This window comes from Hemibagrus wyckioides, linkage group LG05 (genome assembly GCF_019097595.1).
Source record: "Hemibagrus wyckioides isolate EC202008001 linkage group LG05, SWU_Hwy_1.0, whole genome shotgun sequence".
In the NCBI taxonomy this organism is placed as follows: domain Eukaryota; kingdom Metazoa; phylum Chordata; class Actinopteri; order Siluriformes; family Bagridae; genus Hemibagrus; species Hemibagrus wyckioides.
Window position 1 is genome coordinate 17,832,258 of NC_080714.1, and position 17,972 is coordinate 17,850,229.

General features: G+C 40.0%; 1 protein-coding gene across 1 annotated transcript in view; it reads right to left on the reverse strand.

Annotated features, from left to right (window-relative positions):
• Window positions 1–1,073: 1,073 nt before the first annotated feature.
• The window catches only part of prex1 (phosphatidylinositol-3,4,5-trisphosphate-dependent Rac exchange factor 1), an 83,298-nt gene continuing 66,399 nt past the window's right edge, over window positions 1,074–17,972 (reverse strand). The window contains exons 25-40 of the mRNA XM_058389611.1: window positions 17,038–17,302; window positions 15,782–15,967; window positions 13,299–13,387; window positions 13,132–13,214; window positions 12,693–12,783; window positions 12,114–12,242; window positions 11,942–11,983; window positions 10,398–10,615; window positions 10,042–10,144; window positions 9,086–9,229; window positions 8,599–8,713; window positions 7,830–7,896; window positions 7,409–7,584; window positions 4,445–4,547; window positions 4,221–4,288; window positions 1,074–3,388 (exon numbers count right to left, since the gene is read on the reverse strand). Of these exons, the coding sequence (XP_058245594.1) occupies window positions 3,346–3,388; window positions 4,221–4,288; window positions 4,445–4,547; window positions 7,409–7,584; window positions 7,830–7,896; window positions 8,599–8,713; window positions 9,086–9,229; window positions 10,042–10,144; window positions 10,398–10,615; window positions 11,942–11,983; window positions 12,114–12,242; window positions 12,693–12,783; window positions 13,132–13,214; window positions 13,299–13,387; window positions 15,782–15,967; window positions 17,038–17,302 (1,922 nt within the window). The 3' untranslated portion in view covers window positions 1,074–3,345. The remainder of the gene's footprint in view (window positions 3,389–4,220; window positions 4,289–4,444; window positions 4,548–7,408; window positions 7,585–7,829; window positions 7,897–8,598; window positions 8,714–9,085; window positions 9,230–10,041; window positions 10,145–10,397; window positions 10,616–11,941; window positions 11,984–12,113; window positions 12,243–12,692; window positions 12,784–13,131; window positions 13,215–13,298; window positions 13,388–15,781; window positions 15,968–17,037; window positions 17,303–17,972) is intronic.

The following is a 17,972-nucleotide window of genomic DNA, read 5'->3' on the forward strand; positions in this document are numbered from 1 at the left end:
AAGAATTTGAATACAGTAAGCTGTTTGTTTTATCAAGGATTAAAAGCAAGCACTGAATCTCAGATGAGATAAGAGAAACTTTCTTGGCCTTGGGTATTTAGTTAATGAGGGCTGAAATCGCTGGTGTCACTCAAATAAAAAAAAGCTAATTATATTTACAGGAAAAAGTGACTATACTTTACCAAAGTAGCTGAGCAGATGCTGATATAATTAGGGCATAATAAATCCTAATAGTTAAAGCTCACAAGCCAACGCACGCTAAAGGATGAACGTCAAGCTTTTGTTTTAATGAGCAAAGAGATTTCTGACTTTTTAAACATTCCCAATCAGGAAAAGTGCAACTTGTTTCCAAACTAGTGGAAGAAAAGGGAGGCTTTAGAGAAAATCCGTATCTAGAAAAAACAGTTTTTGTCCGTTTTGTCGCATATTCTAACCAAGCAGAGGCCGCAAACAATAAGGCTTCATTCATTGCTATAGGTCAGGAGTTCCTAAACCTCTGCGACCCCAGGATCTTCTCACTCGACATTTTTTTTCACCCAGATTTATAATTTAGGAATACTCAGTGCTTTTTTTTTTTGTCATGCGCCTCATTTTCCACTGAGTCAGAGTCACTCAGTGATGTAGAGGATGTGGCAGGGGGTGAATGCATGCTAGTTTTTAATGTGGTTTGTTTAATTTGTTTAAATTTTCAAAAAAAAGGTTTTTCATAGCTTGAGCAATGTTTGCTATAACTAATAAACAAAAGCATGAAAGAAAAGATTAGATTGTGAGTTTCATTGTTGTAGTTTAGATCCTCATACAGCTAATAGGTTGCATCAGTGAGCTCCTGCTTGGTTGAAATTAAAACCTGTAGGCATTCTAGCCATTTGAGGACAAGCTCTGGCACTTGTGTTGTGTATAAACACAGTGAATGAAAAATCACTCATCTCTTGACAAAACGAGTACTGTGATGACATCCTTGCACTTTTACGTTTGCTCGATAACAGGTAAAAAACTGGAGCAACTGACTGAACCATGTCATTTGACAAGGCAAAATGTCTTACTATGCAACACCACGAAGCTTCATTATGCAATACTGATTAACCACGAGAGTTTAATTTCCATACTGCTTTGACAGAACATTGGGCTGAAGTAAAAAACATTTGATCCATGCCTGTTGACAGTATTTCTGTAGGTGGAGGTGATCACACACATCAGCCGGCAGTGTGACAACGACATATTAACTCAAACCTGTCTGATTTTAATAGACTGTTAATGAGCTGACATTATAGACCGATGTGATTATCACATTGATTTAAAAAAAAAAAAAAAAAACTCTTATCAGTACATTCAAACATCCACAGATATTACAAGTTAAAGAGCATCAACATTAAATATTTAAGCTTATTTTATACAAGGCATTGTTTTTTTTTACTGACCAAGAGATTCCCATTCCAAAGCTTGGGAATAAGACACATGAACGTTTTTCATGTTTTCCCTGCTCTTACATACATGATTCAATTTCTCAGCTAATTCCAAACATGATGCAGGAACATCCAGCTGGGGCTGGACAACACTTATATACTCAAATACTTAAAATTACAGCATGCTATTGTGGATTCTTCAAAGCAAGCTCAGCCTGAAATAAACAGCCTCCACACTAAGCTCCACACAGCCACTTCCAGCTCCAGCTGAAGATCTGCTGCACATATACACATGAGGGAGGTTAAAAATGGATGTCCAATTTTTTTTTCCTATCCACAAGGCACTGTGAATGTCAAAAACTCAGCATTGCATAACATCGAACACCTTTGTCACAGTGTTTTGTCGGCTATGTGACAAAAAAAATAAGACATATCTGTCGTATGGGTTTGTGTCAGGGGACGGTGGCTTTCCAGAAAAGAAAATGTCGTTAAAACACATTAATATACTGTTCTGTAAGTATTTTTTTTTTTTAAATATAACATATGCTCAGTTTATTATAGACTCATCAATAAATAACTATTGAGCTTGCTTTGAGGAACCGAAATGTTAGAGTAATGTTAGGTCAATTTTTCTCCTCAGTCAAGAATCACGACCCTTATGGGTTTTACAAACTGTCTGTGAATCTCTACTGACCACATGGACATGGTTAGCCATTTAAATACTGAAAACAATGTAAGTGGAAATACACAACAAGGATTCTATTCACATATACAGCATGTATACAAAATGAAAGATGTACACTTCCATATTGGTTTGTTTTAACATTAATAATTCAATTTAAATTATAGCATGACCATCCCCATGCTATGTTTATACATTCACACACACACAAAGGAAATTCAATAAAATAAAATTCAGTCTATCTAAGCATCCTTCAATGATCCCTTTGTTTTGTACAGTACTTTAGCAAACACTGTTGAATAATTTGAATATTTTTTATTGTGCTTCTCAAAACACTCAGGCTACGCTCTAGAAGAGTTCTATACTGCAACACCCAGAGATTAAAAAGTGCCAAAACCAGACACAAAAACAAAGAAACTTCTTCGCTTTCTCTGATCTGATTAGTAAAAATCTTGAGCGCTTAGTATCCGTAGATGTCAAATGATTAACTGAGTAACTTTATTAAGCTTTTGCCAAAATGATCTTTCATCCTGGAGAGATTACTGAACTCTGACACACACTGTAACATAAAATAAAATATTTTAAAAGCAGTTTTATAATATATATATATATATATATATATATATATATATATATATATATATATATATATATATATATATATATATATATATATACACAAATAAACTAAAAGAGCTTAAACAGTGTCAGCTTGGTCCATATAATACTGTCAGTGGAATGCTTTCAGTAATTTATAAGACCTGAAGTGAGGAAAATAAAAACACTTCTTTTGAAGAATACTCTTGGAAAGGAATAGTGCAGGAATGCACATGCTAAGCTACAGTAATTGCACATAATCACCACGTCTGAGGCAGTGGAAGAGGCGCTAACCTCGCCAGCTAGAGACGGAACCGGGGAGCTCACCAACGCTGCAGTCCAAGGCAAAGTGAGGAACACAGTCTAGTTACAGGTAGTTTAGTAACTCGGTTACAAAAAAAGATCCGTAGTCTTAGGAACGGCACCGATCAGTGGCAAGAAACGAATATGTTAAGAGGAGAAGTCTCTGCTAGCCGACGGCAGCGCAGTGACTAGAATATTCCCATGCCGGCTGTTGTGTTCGCCTCAGTCAGTGTGCTGTAGAAATCCTCTCCGAGCCGAGGTGTGGTACAACGGAAACGTCTGGCAAAGGCTGAGTGACCTCTTTAACAAGTCTTTTGCTTAATATTTCAAGTGAGCATTCGAGAGGCTGCGGCGAGAAACTCAGAGATCGCCATCAGAAGGTGGGAGACACAGCTTGAAGAGTCTGGAACAAGCAAAACAATTGACTTCAGCTTTATACTTCTAATCATATTTACTCCATGTCAAAAACAGAGCTGTCTTGTCAACAAGACAATCCCTGCAGGCAGAGAGAATATAAGAGAACTTGATCAATATAAAACTAGAGTCTTTGGGTGGAAAGGACAGCTCCATGCTAACAGCAGAAATGCTAATATTTTTGAAAAAACTGATATTTAAGCTTTGTTATTACTGACATGAAAGGTAATCATCAAACAAATCAAATTATATATCCTGCCATTCAGTGCCTCCAGGATTTCACAGAATTCCTTTTTGTTATTTTCACTTGATTTTGCGGCAGATTGTTATTTAAAATTTGTTCACATTGACGAAGGCTTTAGCTGAATGTGTGCTGTAACGATATCACACGATGTGTCTTGGACCAAATCTGAGGAAATCCCATGGTAAATATTCCTCTGAATATTGTAGATGTGGCTTGATTTTGGGCTCGCAAAATCTTGGATGGATTATGAACAACTCACTTAAAAATTCAGAAACGTGTTTTTGTTCCCTACTGTCTCAAGATCATGGCTCACAAATTCAAAAAAAGTTCACCTAGATCATCTGAAGGGTGATTTGTTCTGATCTTTTTTTCAGACTGCTGATATTTATTCATGATCGTCAGCTTTAAGCTGAGTAAGCAGAAAAGCCTAGTTTTCAGGTGTCTGCTGTATGACCAAAGCCAGGGTCAAATATCATAACTGCTACAGATAAACTGTACACGTTGGAAGCTCTGCAAAGAGTATTCATGGGGGGAAAGAAAACGAATTACATGTGGCTACAAGTGGAATATCTGATACCTTGGTGCGAAGGCTGGCATCTCGTCCCTCACTCTGAGGTTTTTGGCCGAGATTTCGACTCTGGTGCCCTGCGGATGAACATGTTAATCTACATTACACGAGTATTCCAAAAAACCGAAATGGCTAATCTCAGCCTGTATCACCTGCATTAATCAGTACAGTATAAAGCAGCAGAGTGAAATATATATATAATAGAGTATACAGTATATAGTGTAGTGTCATACCTGTTTGCGCAAAATGTCCATAGTCTGCATGAAGCAGCGAGGCATTAGGCCGTGGTTTCTGGCCAGGTTCATGGCCTGCTCCAGGGTGACGGTCAGGGTGCACCTGCACAACACATGTTCCAGGTTAAAGGCATTCTTCTATGATAGATGAAGGCATACAGAAACTGAGCGAAGGTTTAGCTTGAAACACACATTGTGTAGGATTTGGAAACCCTTGCAGTACATTAATTCATATTTCCCATTTTAGCATGGATTCCGCTCCTTTTACTTATTATAAAGCATATTTTGCAATTTTAAAAGTAGATCCAGTCATCTTTAGGATGTGTTTGCTGCAGAGAATAGACCGAGAGAGAGCGAGAAAGAGAGAGAGAGATATGAAAAATAAACCACCTCTATGCCCCCCCCATATTCTTTTCATATATTTCTGAGAAGCAGCACAAATGAAATTCTAAGGGCAAGCTTAGCTGCATGTCTAGAAATTTTAACTGGATTTGACTCATAGCAATCATGCTGGAAATCAGACTGTATGATATTAAATATTATGACATTATGATGTTGTCATAATGTGAATCAGATGCAGTGCAAAAAATACTATACGTACATAAAACCCATTTAGCTCAGTCGCGTCATGCATCATCGTGTGTTCGAGCCAGAAATTCCTGACATCAGACCATATTCGATTTCATGACATCATGCGATATCAGATGCCAACCAGATACAGTGTAGAAACTGCTACAAACACCAAGTTCCCCCTTTCAGTGCAACAAAATGGCATCCAGGCATCATGATTTACTATTAAAAATTAAATCCTTCTACGTTTGTTGCGTCATGCATCTTGAGTATAAGGATCATATCAGGATATGGCTTTCACATGCAAATGCACTCAAGATGCATTTAAACTTGATTTTAATCTGACTGTGTTAACCACTTTAGGAAGTCTCTGATGCATTTAACTTTAATTCGATTTTAATTGTATTGAGCTTTCAACAACATTGTTACAAATTAGTGGAAAATCCAGATGTTGATTTATATGTCGATCCCGAATGAAGAAGTAGAGGCAACAGTGTCAAAAAACAAGATGTGTATATATATGTATATATATATATATATATGTATGTATGTATGTATGTATGTAATTATATATATATATATATATATATATATATATTACATACATACATATACATATACATACACACACTATTGCCAAAAGTATTCGCTCACCCATCCAAATAATCAGAATCAGGTGATCCAATCACTTCCATGGCCACAGGTGTATAAAATCAAGCACCTAGGCATGCAGACTGTTTTTACAAACATTTGTGAAAGAATGGGTCGCTCTCAGGAGCTCAGTGAATTCCAGCGTGGAACTGTGATAGGATGCCACCTGTGCAACAAATCCAGTCGTGAAATTTCCTCGCTCCTAAATATTCCACAGTCAACTGTCAGCTGTATTATAAGAACATGGAAGTGTTTGGGAACGACAGCAACTCAGCCACGAAGTGGTAGGCCACGTAAACTGACGGAGCGGGGTCAGCGGATGCTGAGGCGCATAGTGCGAAGAGGTCACCAACTTTCTGCAGAGTCAATCGCTACAGACCTCCAAACTTCATGTGGCCTTCAGATTAGCTCAAGAACAGTGCGCAGAGAGCTTCATGGAATGGGTTTCCATGGCCGAGCAGCTGCATCCAAGCCATACATCACCAAGTGCAATGCAAAGCGTCGGATGCAGTGGTGTAAAGCACGCCGCCACTGGACTCTAGAGCAGTGGAGACGCGTTCTCTGGAGTGACGAATCGCGCTTCTTCATCTGGCAATCTGATGGACGAGTCTGGGTTTGGCGGTTGCCAGGAGAACGGTACTTGTCTGACTGCATTGTGCCAAGTGTAAAGTTTGGTGGAGGGGGGATTATGGTGTGGGGTTGTTTTTCAGGAGCTGGGCTTGGCCCCTTAGTTCCAGTGAAAGGAACTCTGAATGCTTCAGCATACCAAGACATTTTGGGCAATTCCATGCTCCCAACTTTGTGGGAACAGTTTGGAGCTGGCCCCTTCCTCTTCCAACATGACTGTGCACCAGTGACCAAAGCAAGGTCCATAAAGACATGGATGACAGAGTCTGGTGTGGATGAACTTGACTGGCCTGCACAGAGTCCTGACCTCAACCCGATAGAACACCTTTGGGATGAATTAGAGCGGAGACTGAGAGCCAGGCCTTCTCGTCCAACATCAGTGTGTGACCTCACAAATGTGCTTCTGGAAGAATGGTCAAAAATTCCCATAAACACACTCCTAAACCTTGTGGACAGCCTTCCCAGAAGAGTTGAAGCTGTTATAGCTGCAAAGGGTGGACCGACGTCATATTGAACCCTATGGATTAGGAATGGGATGTCACTTAAGTTCATATGCGAGTCAAGGCAGGTGAGCGAATACTTTTGGCAATATAGTGTATATATAAAAAAAAACCTTGAAATGAAACTGATTTAAAATGGATCATCCCCTACGTGACAGCATTACAGTCTAACACTGTAGAAGAATAAAAGCAATCAGTACTAGGAGAGTTGAAGAAAATGAGTATATTGTGAATAAGAGTCCTGGGATGAGCACAGAAGAGTTTTTATTATTTGTGTAAATGTATCTGAGTCTCCATGCCCTGGGGATCGATACCCCTCCCAATATGTTATACCATCCTGCGAAGGTTAAAAATGCAGAATCACAATTTTGTGTTTCATTGTTCGACTAAAATAACTAAAAACAATGAACAGGACAAGCTGGGTGTTTTGTTGCAATCGCACTGTATATACATTTCTTACCTGTCTCATACTCTGTACATTGTCTGTAAATTAAATGTATATGGTCATTATTTTATGTCTGATCTTTTGGGGGTCAGCAACAGCCGGTACCAAATTCCTTGTGTGTGCAAAAACATATATGGCCAATAAACCTAATTCTGATTAAGTGGCAGCTACCTCTGAATGCCAGTAGCACACATGCTGATCTGGCAGGCTCCCAGGCGGTTGCATAGCTCAGAGGACACCAGCAGTACACTGACACCGGATGGGTGGCCCACCGCACTAGGCTTCACGTTCATGTAGGTCTGCATGAGCCTGCACAGGTCATCCAGGGTGTTGAGGGGACGAAGAAGCTGCACCAGGGGAAAAACAGGTAAAGAAAAATGAGTCTAGCTGATCTTGCCTGAGGTGGCCACATGGGGCTGCTCTAGCCATTCATTTCAGATTTTCGGCCTTGATAATGCCATAAAATCTGAACTGGAGCTCAAGGACACTCCAGGCAAGAAGGCAAACAGTGCATTGCTGAAGAATTGTTGTCACCTCAAACAAAACAGACACACCAGAGAAGTGATCAAACATTCCTGTAGGATTTACTTACATGATCTATTTTCATAGCGGTTGAATTTGAGTCGGAGGATAAATTGGATTTCTCTAAATAGAAAGCCCTGCAAAAAAGGTTCAAAGGGTTATCAGTGATGGTATATCATTTACATAAATGCTTGAAATACAACAACAACCTTTTTCTATAAGAATCACAGCATAAAATTGACATCAAACTAACTGTAAGCCAAGCTTTAACTTTGACAGCACTTGATGGCAAATTTCCACCATCTTGTTAGTAAAAATTAGAAATAATAATAATAATAATAATAATATCACTTAGGAAGCTTTCACACTGGTGGTTTAGTCTAAATCAGAGCACAGTGTGTACAAAGAATTGGTCATGTGGACATGGAAACACACAGTGTTAGCAACCCCGAGACAGTGCCAGCAATTCCTGTCAATACGAATGAAACTCATCCTCAGGTCTGCACTTGTTTAGGAAATAAAGTAACCTGCGCATGTGTTTTAGCTGATGATGACATCATTAGTTTCCACAACACGCGTACCATGAGTGGTATGTTGTGGTACACAGAAGAGGTGAGGTGTCTTGTTGCACCACAATAGCAAAAAAGTCATGTTGTGTTCTCTATGCACATTTGTGAAGATGAAAAATGTATGCAAATGCACTGGGGTTCGATCAAATCAAGACCAATGCTGTAAGGGACGCCGGGGACAATCACACTCAATTTCAGACCACAGCAAATGTGCCCAGTGTGCAAACCAGCTTAGACATCCATAGCACTACAGTGTGTGTCTAACTCTACCTGAGTCTCCGGTAATAGAACTTGACTTTTTCCAGTGACACAGCGTTGATCCGCTGCTGAAACTCTTCCATGGCAACAAAGTCCTGAGCTGATACTCCTTCCGGCCTTTCCAATGCTGAGAAGAAATCGAAAACACACACATATCTCTCTTTTACCTTTGTGAAGCACAAAGATATATACAGTGTATGTATACAAATATATATACAGTGTATATGGGGTGGTGGTAGAGAGCAGCAGTCTTTCATTTCCTGCAGTATGCTCTGAAAACCACTAGATGGAAACCAAGATTCATAAAATAACCAGAATGTTTTCATAGAGCAACCAGCTCATGGTTTAGTAGCAATTCACATGTACTTATCAAAACTGAAGAGTCAGACAGAAACAAGACAGTTTAGAGGGTGCAAACAAACCTCCTTCACAGAGGAAACTCCCAAATCGAGCCGAATGATGAAGCGGTACTTTAAACTGAACTCAATTATGTACACACCTCTGGTGAAAAGAGCTGAGTGCAGCTTGAGGCTGCCTCCATTCTGCAGACGCGTGGGAAGCTCGCTGAAATGACAGCTGTCCAGGTAAAGCGTGACACGGATTGCCTGCCGACTGCCTTCAACTTGATAATGCACCGGCGTGTCTGAGGACAGATATGATGAAAGGATGAAGGAGAAATGAAGAGGCAGAGACAAAGAAACAGAAGAAATTTTTGTATTAGTGTCTATTTCAAGTGCGTTTCCAAGCGTGTTCAATTTTTTTCCTCTTTTAAATATAAGAATTCATAATTTGGTAGTTAGTATACAGAGAAAAAGTACGTATGTATATAATAACAACCTCCTGTATTAAAATTCCAAAGCAACGGGGAACACAAAGGAGTGAAATTCTGCACCTTAGCAGGAAACACTGACTCGATTACAAAATCCTTTTTCTTTCGCCCAACAAAAACAGAGGCTTTGAGATAAAGAGACTGCGCTATCTCTATCTCTCCTAACCATGTTGACATTCCTGAAAGGGACATCTGGAGGGTGTGTGTGTGTGTGTGTGTGTGTGTGTGTTTGTTTGAGGGAGAGGCGTTTTTAAAGGGAAGGGATTTGGAGTCGTAACACTACTGTGGACTCCTGCAGCTGTTCTCTACAGAGAAACACATCATTCTGATTATTTATAAATAGCGCAAATGTACACTGTCACTGAAACTGTGACTTCAAAAGCATATTTTTTCGATGGGATTGTTATCTAGGTCTATAGAGCTAAAAGTTATAGTGTGCCATTACATTATCATCAAAGTAGCCTCAGACAGTTCAGACGTGACCCTGTGTAACCCTTAAGATACTTTAGTAAAGTCTTACCACACTTTATATATAAACACAGCTAAGAAAATGCTCTGTACTGGTATTGTATACAATGCAGATCAGCATGCAAGGTGTCTGTTAGATGGTATCAAAAGAAACTTACTTGCAACCAGGCATTCGTTCTCCAGTGGCCGGAAGAGCACGGTGACTTTATCCAGATCCTGCAGAGCCGCTTTTGTGTCTTCTAGCATGGTGCGCTCCTCTCTCTGTCATGGAAAGAAACAGAATGGAGCAGACTAAATATTTTAAGCAACACTGATGATATCAGCCACCAGGCCTTTTTTTTCAAAAGCTTGTTTTAGTCTTGTTATTGTTTGGCAAAAGAAAACCCTATTAAAGAGGATGTGCTCGTTTGTCGAGCACATCCTCTGTTAAATCAGGTGTCCTGGCTTTACAGAACAGGGAAAGATTTTACACATGATTTGGAGCCATGGTGTGGATCTGGGTGGTGTGGCTCACCACGTGCGGTGAGAGAGTGGACTGGAAGTTGAAGAGCACTCCGATTGCCGAGATCTGCTCCAGCCATTTGTGGCTGACCTCCTTGCAGTCGTCCTCATATTCAGCGTTGTTGTTGAAGCGAAGGTTTAGCGCCCAGAACACTTGTTCGGCAAGTGTGCACAGTGCACCCACGAGGGCCTGGCAAAAAATCGCATCCCGACGCAACTGCAACTCTGTGTCTGAGAGAGAGAGAGAGAGAGAGAGACGCACAGAGAGAGAGAGAGAGAGAGAGAGAGAGAGAAATATAAAGAGATAGAGACGACTTGTAACAGCTGGCTGTGACAGAGGCCTTAGAAAAGACAGAGCAAAAGATAGTAACAAGACGGATTAGAATGGCTGACGGAGAGAAAGTAATAGCTCCCTATTTACTCCTCCAGCTCCTGCAGAGAATCAGCCGTCTAGAACTTTAGACAATGATATCATATGAAGGATTTCAAGACCTGGCTTTTGAGTCATTCAACATATAAACACTGAGCACATTGATTATACAATATTGTTTTGGTTGTGTATTAACTTTGTTCTTCTGGAAGCTGCTCTGAGCAAGTGGAGTATTAATTCAGAGCCCTTGGCAGAGGTGATAGCGTTATGCTGAAAAAGGGCCAAATGCTCTCAAAGCGGAAGACACACTCCACACACACACACACACACACACAAACACACACACAGTGGTGCAGTGCAGGGTTGGGATGGGGTAAGAGCAGGAGCAGGAGCAGGTCCTGGCAAGAGTGTGTTTGTGGAGAGCAATAAGGAGCAGTCGCAAGATCAGATTCCCTCACACTCTCTCAACAGCTTCCATATGCCTCCCACCACAGGGCCCAGGAGACAAACTCTCTCACTCTCTCTTTCTCTCTGTCTCTCTCTCTCTCTCTACTTTCAATACTTCTCTCACTCTAGATTTCTTCTTGCTTTCAACCTCCTGAACTTTCACTCACATGCTCACACAGACTGCCCCCCCAACACACACACACACTTAGGAATGGTGGTGGAATGCCAATAAAACAATCAAATATCTAAGCACACACCCTTAGTGCTGCTGGAAAATCATTTAACCATTATGTAGCACAAACTACAGAGGTTTTATACACAGCCCTGATACGGGGCAGAAACGTTACATAATTCACCCCATTGTTGAAAAGGTACAGGAAGTGAAAGTATTCCTATATAATAATATATTAATCTACAGTAAAATCCAGAAGTATTGGCCACCCTTCATAAACAGTAATATGAGGGTATTGTATAGCTTATTTCAGCACTTTTCCCCCAAACATAAGCTTTTCTCAAAGGGGAAAAACACTGCTTTTAATATTATTGGCACAATCAATAGTTTCATAAACCTTTCCTGGACACTGAATTTTTGTCTGTAATTTAGAGAAATTATGTAATTTGGAGAATGATTTTATTAGAGAAAAGAAAATACTTCCATAATTGGAGATGGTAAATGGAAATGTTGGCCAAAGGGTGCCAATAATTTTCCAAATCAACTCTATATATTATTATGCCCTTACCTGTGCACTTCAGCAAGGCCAACAAAAGCTGATTCCTTCCATCTGAAACACATAAAATAAAATCAACCAATTAGAAATTGTTCAAATTATAAAGAAATTATAATTTGATTGTGCAAAGAAATTATATAGAAAGATTACACAACGAAGAAACTAAAAGATGCTGTGAACACACCCTCTACGAAGCGATGCAGACTGTCCACTAGGTTTTTGATGGAGCTGGGTAGGTTCCAAGGGTCCTCCTGGATGTTTTTGTGCAAGATGTATCTGCATCGTGCTGTCCAGTCGTCTGCGTGGCGGAATTCTGCCCCCACATAGGTGTGACACATGGTCATAATGAGGGCTATTCAAGCTCAAATGAAAGAGTGTGTGTTTGTATGTGTGTGTGTGTGGCAGAAGGAAGAGGCTCTCTTGTCTGCGATTCCTGGCAGAAACCCATGTGTGCAGACACACATGCGTGTCTTATTTGAGTCAAGACAAAAGCATTTAATGTCCTCATAGGCTTCTATTGTAAAGATGGTTTCAATTATGACCCCGCTCTAGCACTGCAAATACACAGATGTGTGTGTGTGTGTGTGTGTGTGACAGACAAACAAACCCAAACAAGCTCACAGTCTATAAAATGAGACAGAGAAAAGATGTGTTGTCTTGTGAGAGTTCGGAACGTGGTAATGACTGACCACAAACACACACACCCTAAACACTTTTCCAAACATAGCACACACACTAGTGTTTGCCCCACACTGGGCCGTACCTGGCTGAGTGTGGTCAGGGTGGAAATGCTTGGTTTCCTCGCATGCCTTGCTCATGACCGGCCCTTTCAGGAGGCTGTTGATAGAGTCAACCTGAACGGGGAAAAACACACAGCACCACAATGAATCCTCCCTTCAGTACAGCCTGCTGCAAATCTGGAGAAGTCTTTGTCCAGGGGTAAAGGGCAGAGATCAAAGGTTAATATAGGGAGGTAAGAAGAGGTGGACACGGTTATCTGAGGAAGCGTGTTGTAATGTGAGAGAAGAAAGGAGAGGAAGGAAGGATGGACTGAGTGAGCGTCACGGGCAGACAGAGAAAAGAAACAGAACAGATAAGAAGAAGTAAGAAGATCAAAAGCCAAAGTGAGTTCTGTGAAGATGTGGTTAATAAAGAAGGCATATTTGGATATATCAGGCTAACATATGATTCTACACACATACTTGATTGAAAAGATGCTCCAGACACCCATGAAGTTTGTCCTGTTTGTCCAGGGGAATCTGCATGTCACATGGCAACTCATCTCCTACATGTCATTGATACACACAGGATTAGGACACAAACTCAAGCAGAAGCTATTAAAAAAGTTTCAAAGGTGTCTCAAAGGTACCTGAGCCCATCTCATCACTCCCTAGATAAGAGCTGTTGCTTCGTACACTCGTGTAGGACAGCACAGAGTCTCGGTTACTGTTGCACTCACTGAAACACACAGAAACATGTTCACGCATCACATCATTCACCATCATATGTTTTCTCAGTTGCCAAACCTGCTTAAAAAACTATATTTATAAATGGGTACTAATTCTGTATTTTATTTAATGCTGGTTTGCATGAATGTAACTGCATCTACAGTTAATAAAATAAAATAAATTAATTCATTAATAAATGAATGAATGAATGAATGAATGAATGAATGAATGAATGAAACAAAATAGATAATTAAATGAATATTGAAATAAAGTAAGATTTCTCCAAGCTGAACTTTTTCAGCCAGGCGTCTTGACAATGGGACTTAGTTCTTGAGTCTCTACCAAGAATCAGTTCTGGAATTTGTTTATTCTCACACAAAACTGAAACATTTCTAAACTCTTGATTAATATAGACAGATTTTATACATCACATTTCCTGTCTGGGTCATTTGTGTTCCTATTCTTAAAATTTGCATAAGATCCTCTATTTTTTATTTCCTCCATTATGGAGGTCTTTATTAGCCTTTTAATAATAATAATAATAATAATTATTATTATTATTTAATTAGTTTTACTGGTCAGTCACTTTGACATTGGACGTTCAGTCAAAGAGTATCACTTATAAACAAACACACTTTCTGAATAAATTTTCACTTCACATGTCAAGGAAGCAATCTGTCTCTTTTGCAGTAACAGCATCCTTTATTCCCACCACTGGAAATCAAGACACTGGAAGCTCCAAGACATGTTGATTCACCTGAATTGAACCCCAGACCACCATTACCATGATCTAGAGATCCATGGACAGAACATGCCCTGGGGCTATGTTAACACAAATGTCATATTGGCTGAATACACATAACCAGTGGGGCTCGTGAAAGTGTCATTAAATGCATGTGGACAGTCTGATAATGGATAGGTTTGCGTGAGATCTGTCTGGGGGAGCAGAGGACATGATTACTGCACAAACACTTTAGCCAAGAATGAGCACACTTAGCCATGTCTTAACACTTATTCTCTCACATGAGGGAGTGAAACATACAGCAGATGGAAATAAGTGAGAGAGAAAGAGAGAGAGAGAGAGAGAGAGAGAGGGAGAGAGAGGGAGAGAGAGAGAGAGAGAGAGAGCAAGCACTAAAGTGAAAATGAGATACTGTAGGAGTCTTGAATCTCACACATTCGATTCATGCATGAAACCAGATTAAAAAATAAGCAAAGTGTTTTTTTTTTTCCACAGATAGCCCCAAAAGCTGATGTAATTTCTCGGTAATGTGAGGGGGGGTGTAATGTATGAGATCACCCACTCAGAAGGTATCAGGCTTTAATGGTGGGTGGCTGTATAATGGAAGAGCGTGTATATGCAGCCAGTCATTTAGAGCTACTGTAGTCAGCATGCTGTTAGTGGTCAGTGTGAGCAAGACCCTGCGCAAAACCAGCATCCGCAAAATTACAAATACCCCACATGAGCAACGATGCTGAGGGGAACGAAGATGACGTGAGGTTTTAGCCATGGAGCAGAGTAATGGAGCATCTCCACACGTGATGCACAATGTGAGCTGAAATTGCTGGAGCAAAACGTGTTTAAAAAAACATCTGTTCCACAGGAGGAGTAGCCACGTGGTGTGTAGTGCAGAGAGCATTACCCACCTGAGGGGATCGGCTCCGCTGATACACAGCGCACATGCTTTAGTCTGCTGTTTACAATCAGCTTGAACTTTATTAAACAAGATTTTATGGTTTATTTGCTTTCAGTGGAATTAAGTACTTAAGTGTAAAGATTTGCAGTGTAGCTGTTTTGCAGGTTAAGTGTTTGTTAAATATGGACTAAAATTTTATTTTATGCAGTTACATTCAGCCATGTTCTCCTTAAAAAAATGTAAAATTTGCTCACCTAGTTTTAGTTAATTCATTGCTTCCTTACACAGACACACATCTCTTGATAAGTTCATGACTTCTGAGCTCTCTCAGCCTTTTCCCAATCAATCTTTATTACATTAAGGTCAGCAAAAGCTAACATAGATGATTTTATAGAGGAAAACATTGGCTCAGTGGATGCAAGGCTGGACAGTAACAAAACATACTAACAAAACCTATAGCTATATAATCGGCTGTGTAGATTGTGCTTCAGAAATCGCTGGCATTTTCAGGCTTAAAAGAATTCTGAAAGTGTGTTGCAGCATCCTGTTATTGTGCTTATGCTGAACGGAACCATTAGCTAGCAATCTTATCACCTTGATGTTGTTTATGACTAATATTATTATCTTCCTTAGTAATTTGGTCATGTTATGAAGTACTCTACTCAGCTTTAGTAAGCTAAAGCAATTAAAACCAAGCGCAAATCTACACTTTTTGTGCAGTAAACCCTTCTGACATCCTGAATCCTCGTGATACTTTGTTATCTCACCTGTAAGAGTCTCTGTAACTCATGGTGTCATGTCCAGAATCCTCCTGATCATCCTCATTCACTTTGAAGCACACTCTTTTGCTCTGAATGGCCTCCTCGTGCCCAGGAGAAGTAGAAGGCACACTGTCGTATGACGGAGGCTCAGAGCTCTGAGGCTGGATTGGACCAGTGATGGAGGACAGGAGCCTACAGCCACATATTATAGACAAAAAACACACACACACAAGCATGTTAGAAAAACATAAGCAGCTCCATGTTGATTCTAATTACTAGGTAATATATCAATCGCAATATCATACTGTAGCTCAAGGAAAATGTGGAAAGCGAACTTTTAGAGCTAGAGTTAATAACACGTTTAGGTGTTTCTGCTCTTTTTTCTTTTTTATGTGTGAGCCACACACCCACAGCAATTATTTCAATGTGCTATCGAAATACTTGAGAGGGGGAAAAAAAAGTGACAAAAGGGAGAGGCAGGGAAATGGTGTCTCCTTCTCTTTAGTGTGTTATGGCTTCAGCCTTGGCTGGTTCTGCCCTGCCCATAAATATTTTTAGACTTTTAGAAAAGGCTTCCTGATGTAGGAAGGAGAAGTAGAACAGAGCTGTGGCTGGTGGGACTCGCTGGTCTCTGGTGTGGTGGAGACACACCCCGATGTTAAAACATGCTATTTGATAAAGGAGATTTTCCCCACATACAGAGAGTGAGAAAGAATGAGAGAGAGAGAGAGAGAGAGAGAGAGAGAGAGAGAGAGAGAGAGAGAGAAAGCATGTACATACATGGAGAAAAAAAAATATATATATAAAAAAATCTGTAATATATACATCTGTGATTAAAGATGTTTTAAAAACCAATAGATATCTGTGTCAATCTTTGCTGGTTGACTGCTGACATTTTTACTTTGTAATTTTCACACAGACTACAAATCTAGTTTTTGGACGAATAGATCAGAATTAAAACTGAACACACGCTTCAGATGAACACTTGTATAATATTTTTTTTTAATGTGATTATTGTTGCTTCTGAGCAAAGGAAAAACTATTTTAATGCGAAAAAATATTTTTTTAAATATGTGGGTTATATATTTCCAGACTAGTAATAAAGGTTTATATGGTTTTTTATAGAAAACTGATAAGAAAACTAGAAACAGAGGAACAAATATGTTCCTGTTTTGATACTGTTTTTTCCCCTAAAGTGTAAGAGTATTGTAGACATATTGTAGATTCAATTCATACAAACCATAATCAGCTTTCAGACTTACACATCAATCTGATTCACATAGAGCTTCATCTCCCTGACCGCGATGTCCAGCCGGTTATAAAGGTAGATGTAGTTGTCCTGGCTCTCAGTGTCCTCCTGTTTGAGAAGAAAACTGAGGCCTCCTTCACCACGTGTGCGCCTCCTGCATGCCTCGACACCTCCATCTACTCCCTCCACCTCCTCGTCATCCAGACCCGTGCAGCTCCAGGATGGGGCGGCCATGCTCGTCACACAGTGGACCGTGTGGGACATGGGGTTCAGATTGGCTGAATAAGGGGAAAAGGTAGAGATAAGGACCACTTATCTTACACAGGATTACAAGGAACCTGGAACCTATTCGAGGGGACTCCGAGCACAAGATGGGGGACATGCTGGACAGGGTGCTAACCTATCGGAGCGTACAATCTCACACACACACACTCTACAGATCATTTGGAGATGCCAATCAGTGCATGTCTTTGGTGAGGAAACCAGAGTACCCAGAGAAACCAGAAAACCTGCAAACTCCACACACACACACACACACACTGTAGGGTGGAGGTGTGAGGCAAAGTTGCTAACCACTAAGCCACCATTTCCCCCAAAGATTAGACTTATGGTGATGATTTGAAGAAACAGCAAAGATTAAAGCAAGGTGCCCTTAACATTACCATGCTTAAAGTACACATTAGTATAAAAGTTTTACTTTTTAAATTCAAATTACCTTCATAAAAGCTGCTTAAAAATGGAACTGAGGCGGATTATTAAATATTATTTTAATACCACTAGTCACATATATACCAAGTGTTTTGAAGAGCTTTGTGTAGTGGCCACAAATGTAAGTAAAGGAAGTGTAAAAAGAAAATGACATTAAATGCAGAGGGAAAAAAAGGGCAGATGGAGAGATAAGTAAAAGGTGAAATTCCTAAACATTATGAACCCTTTCTGAATACACAG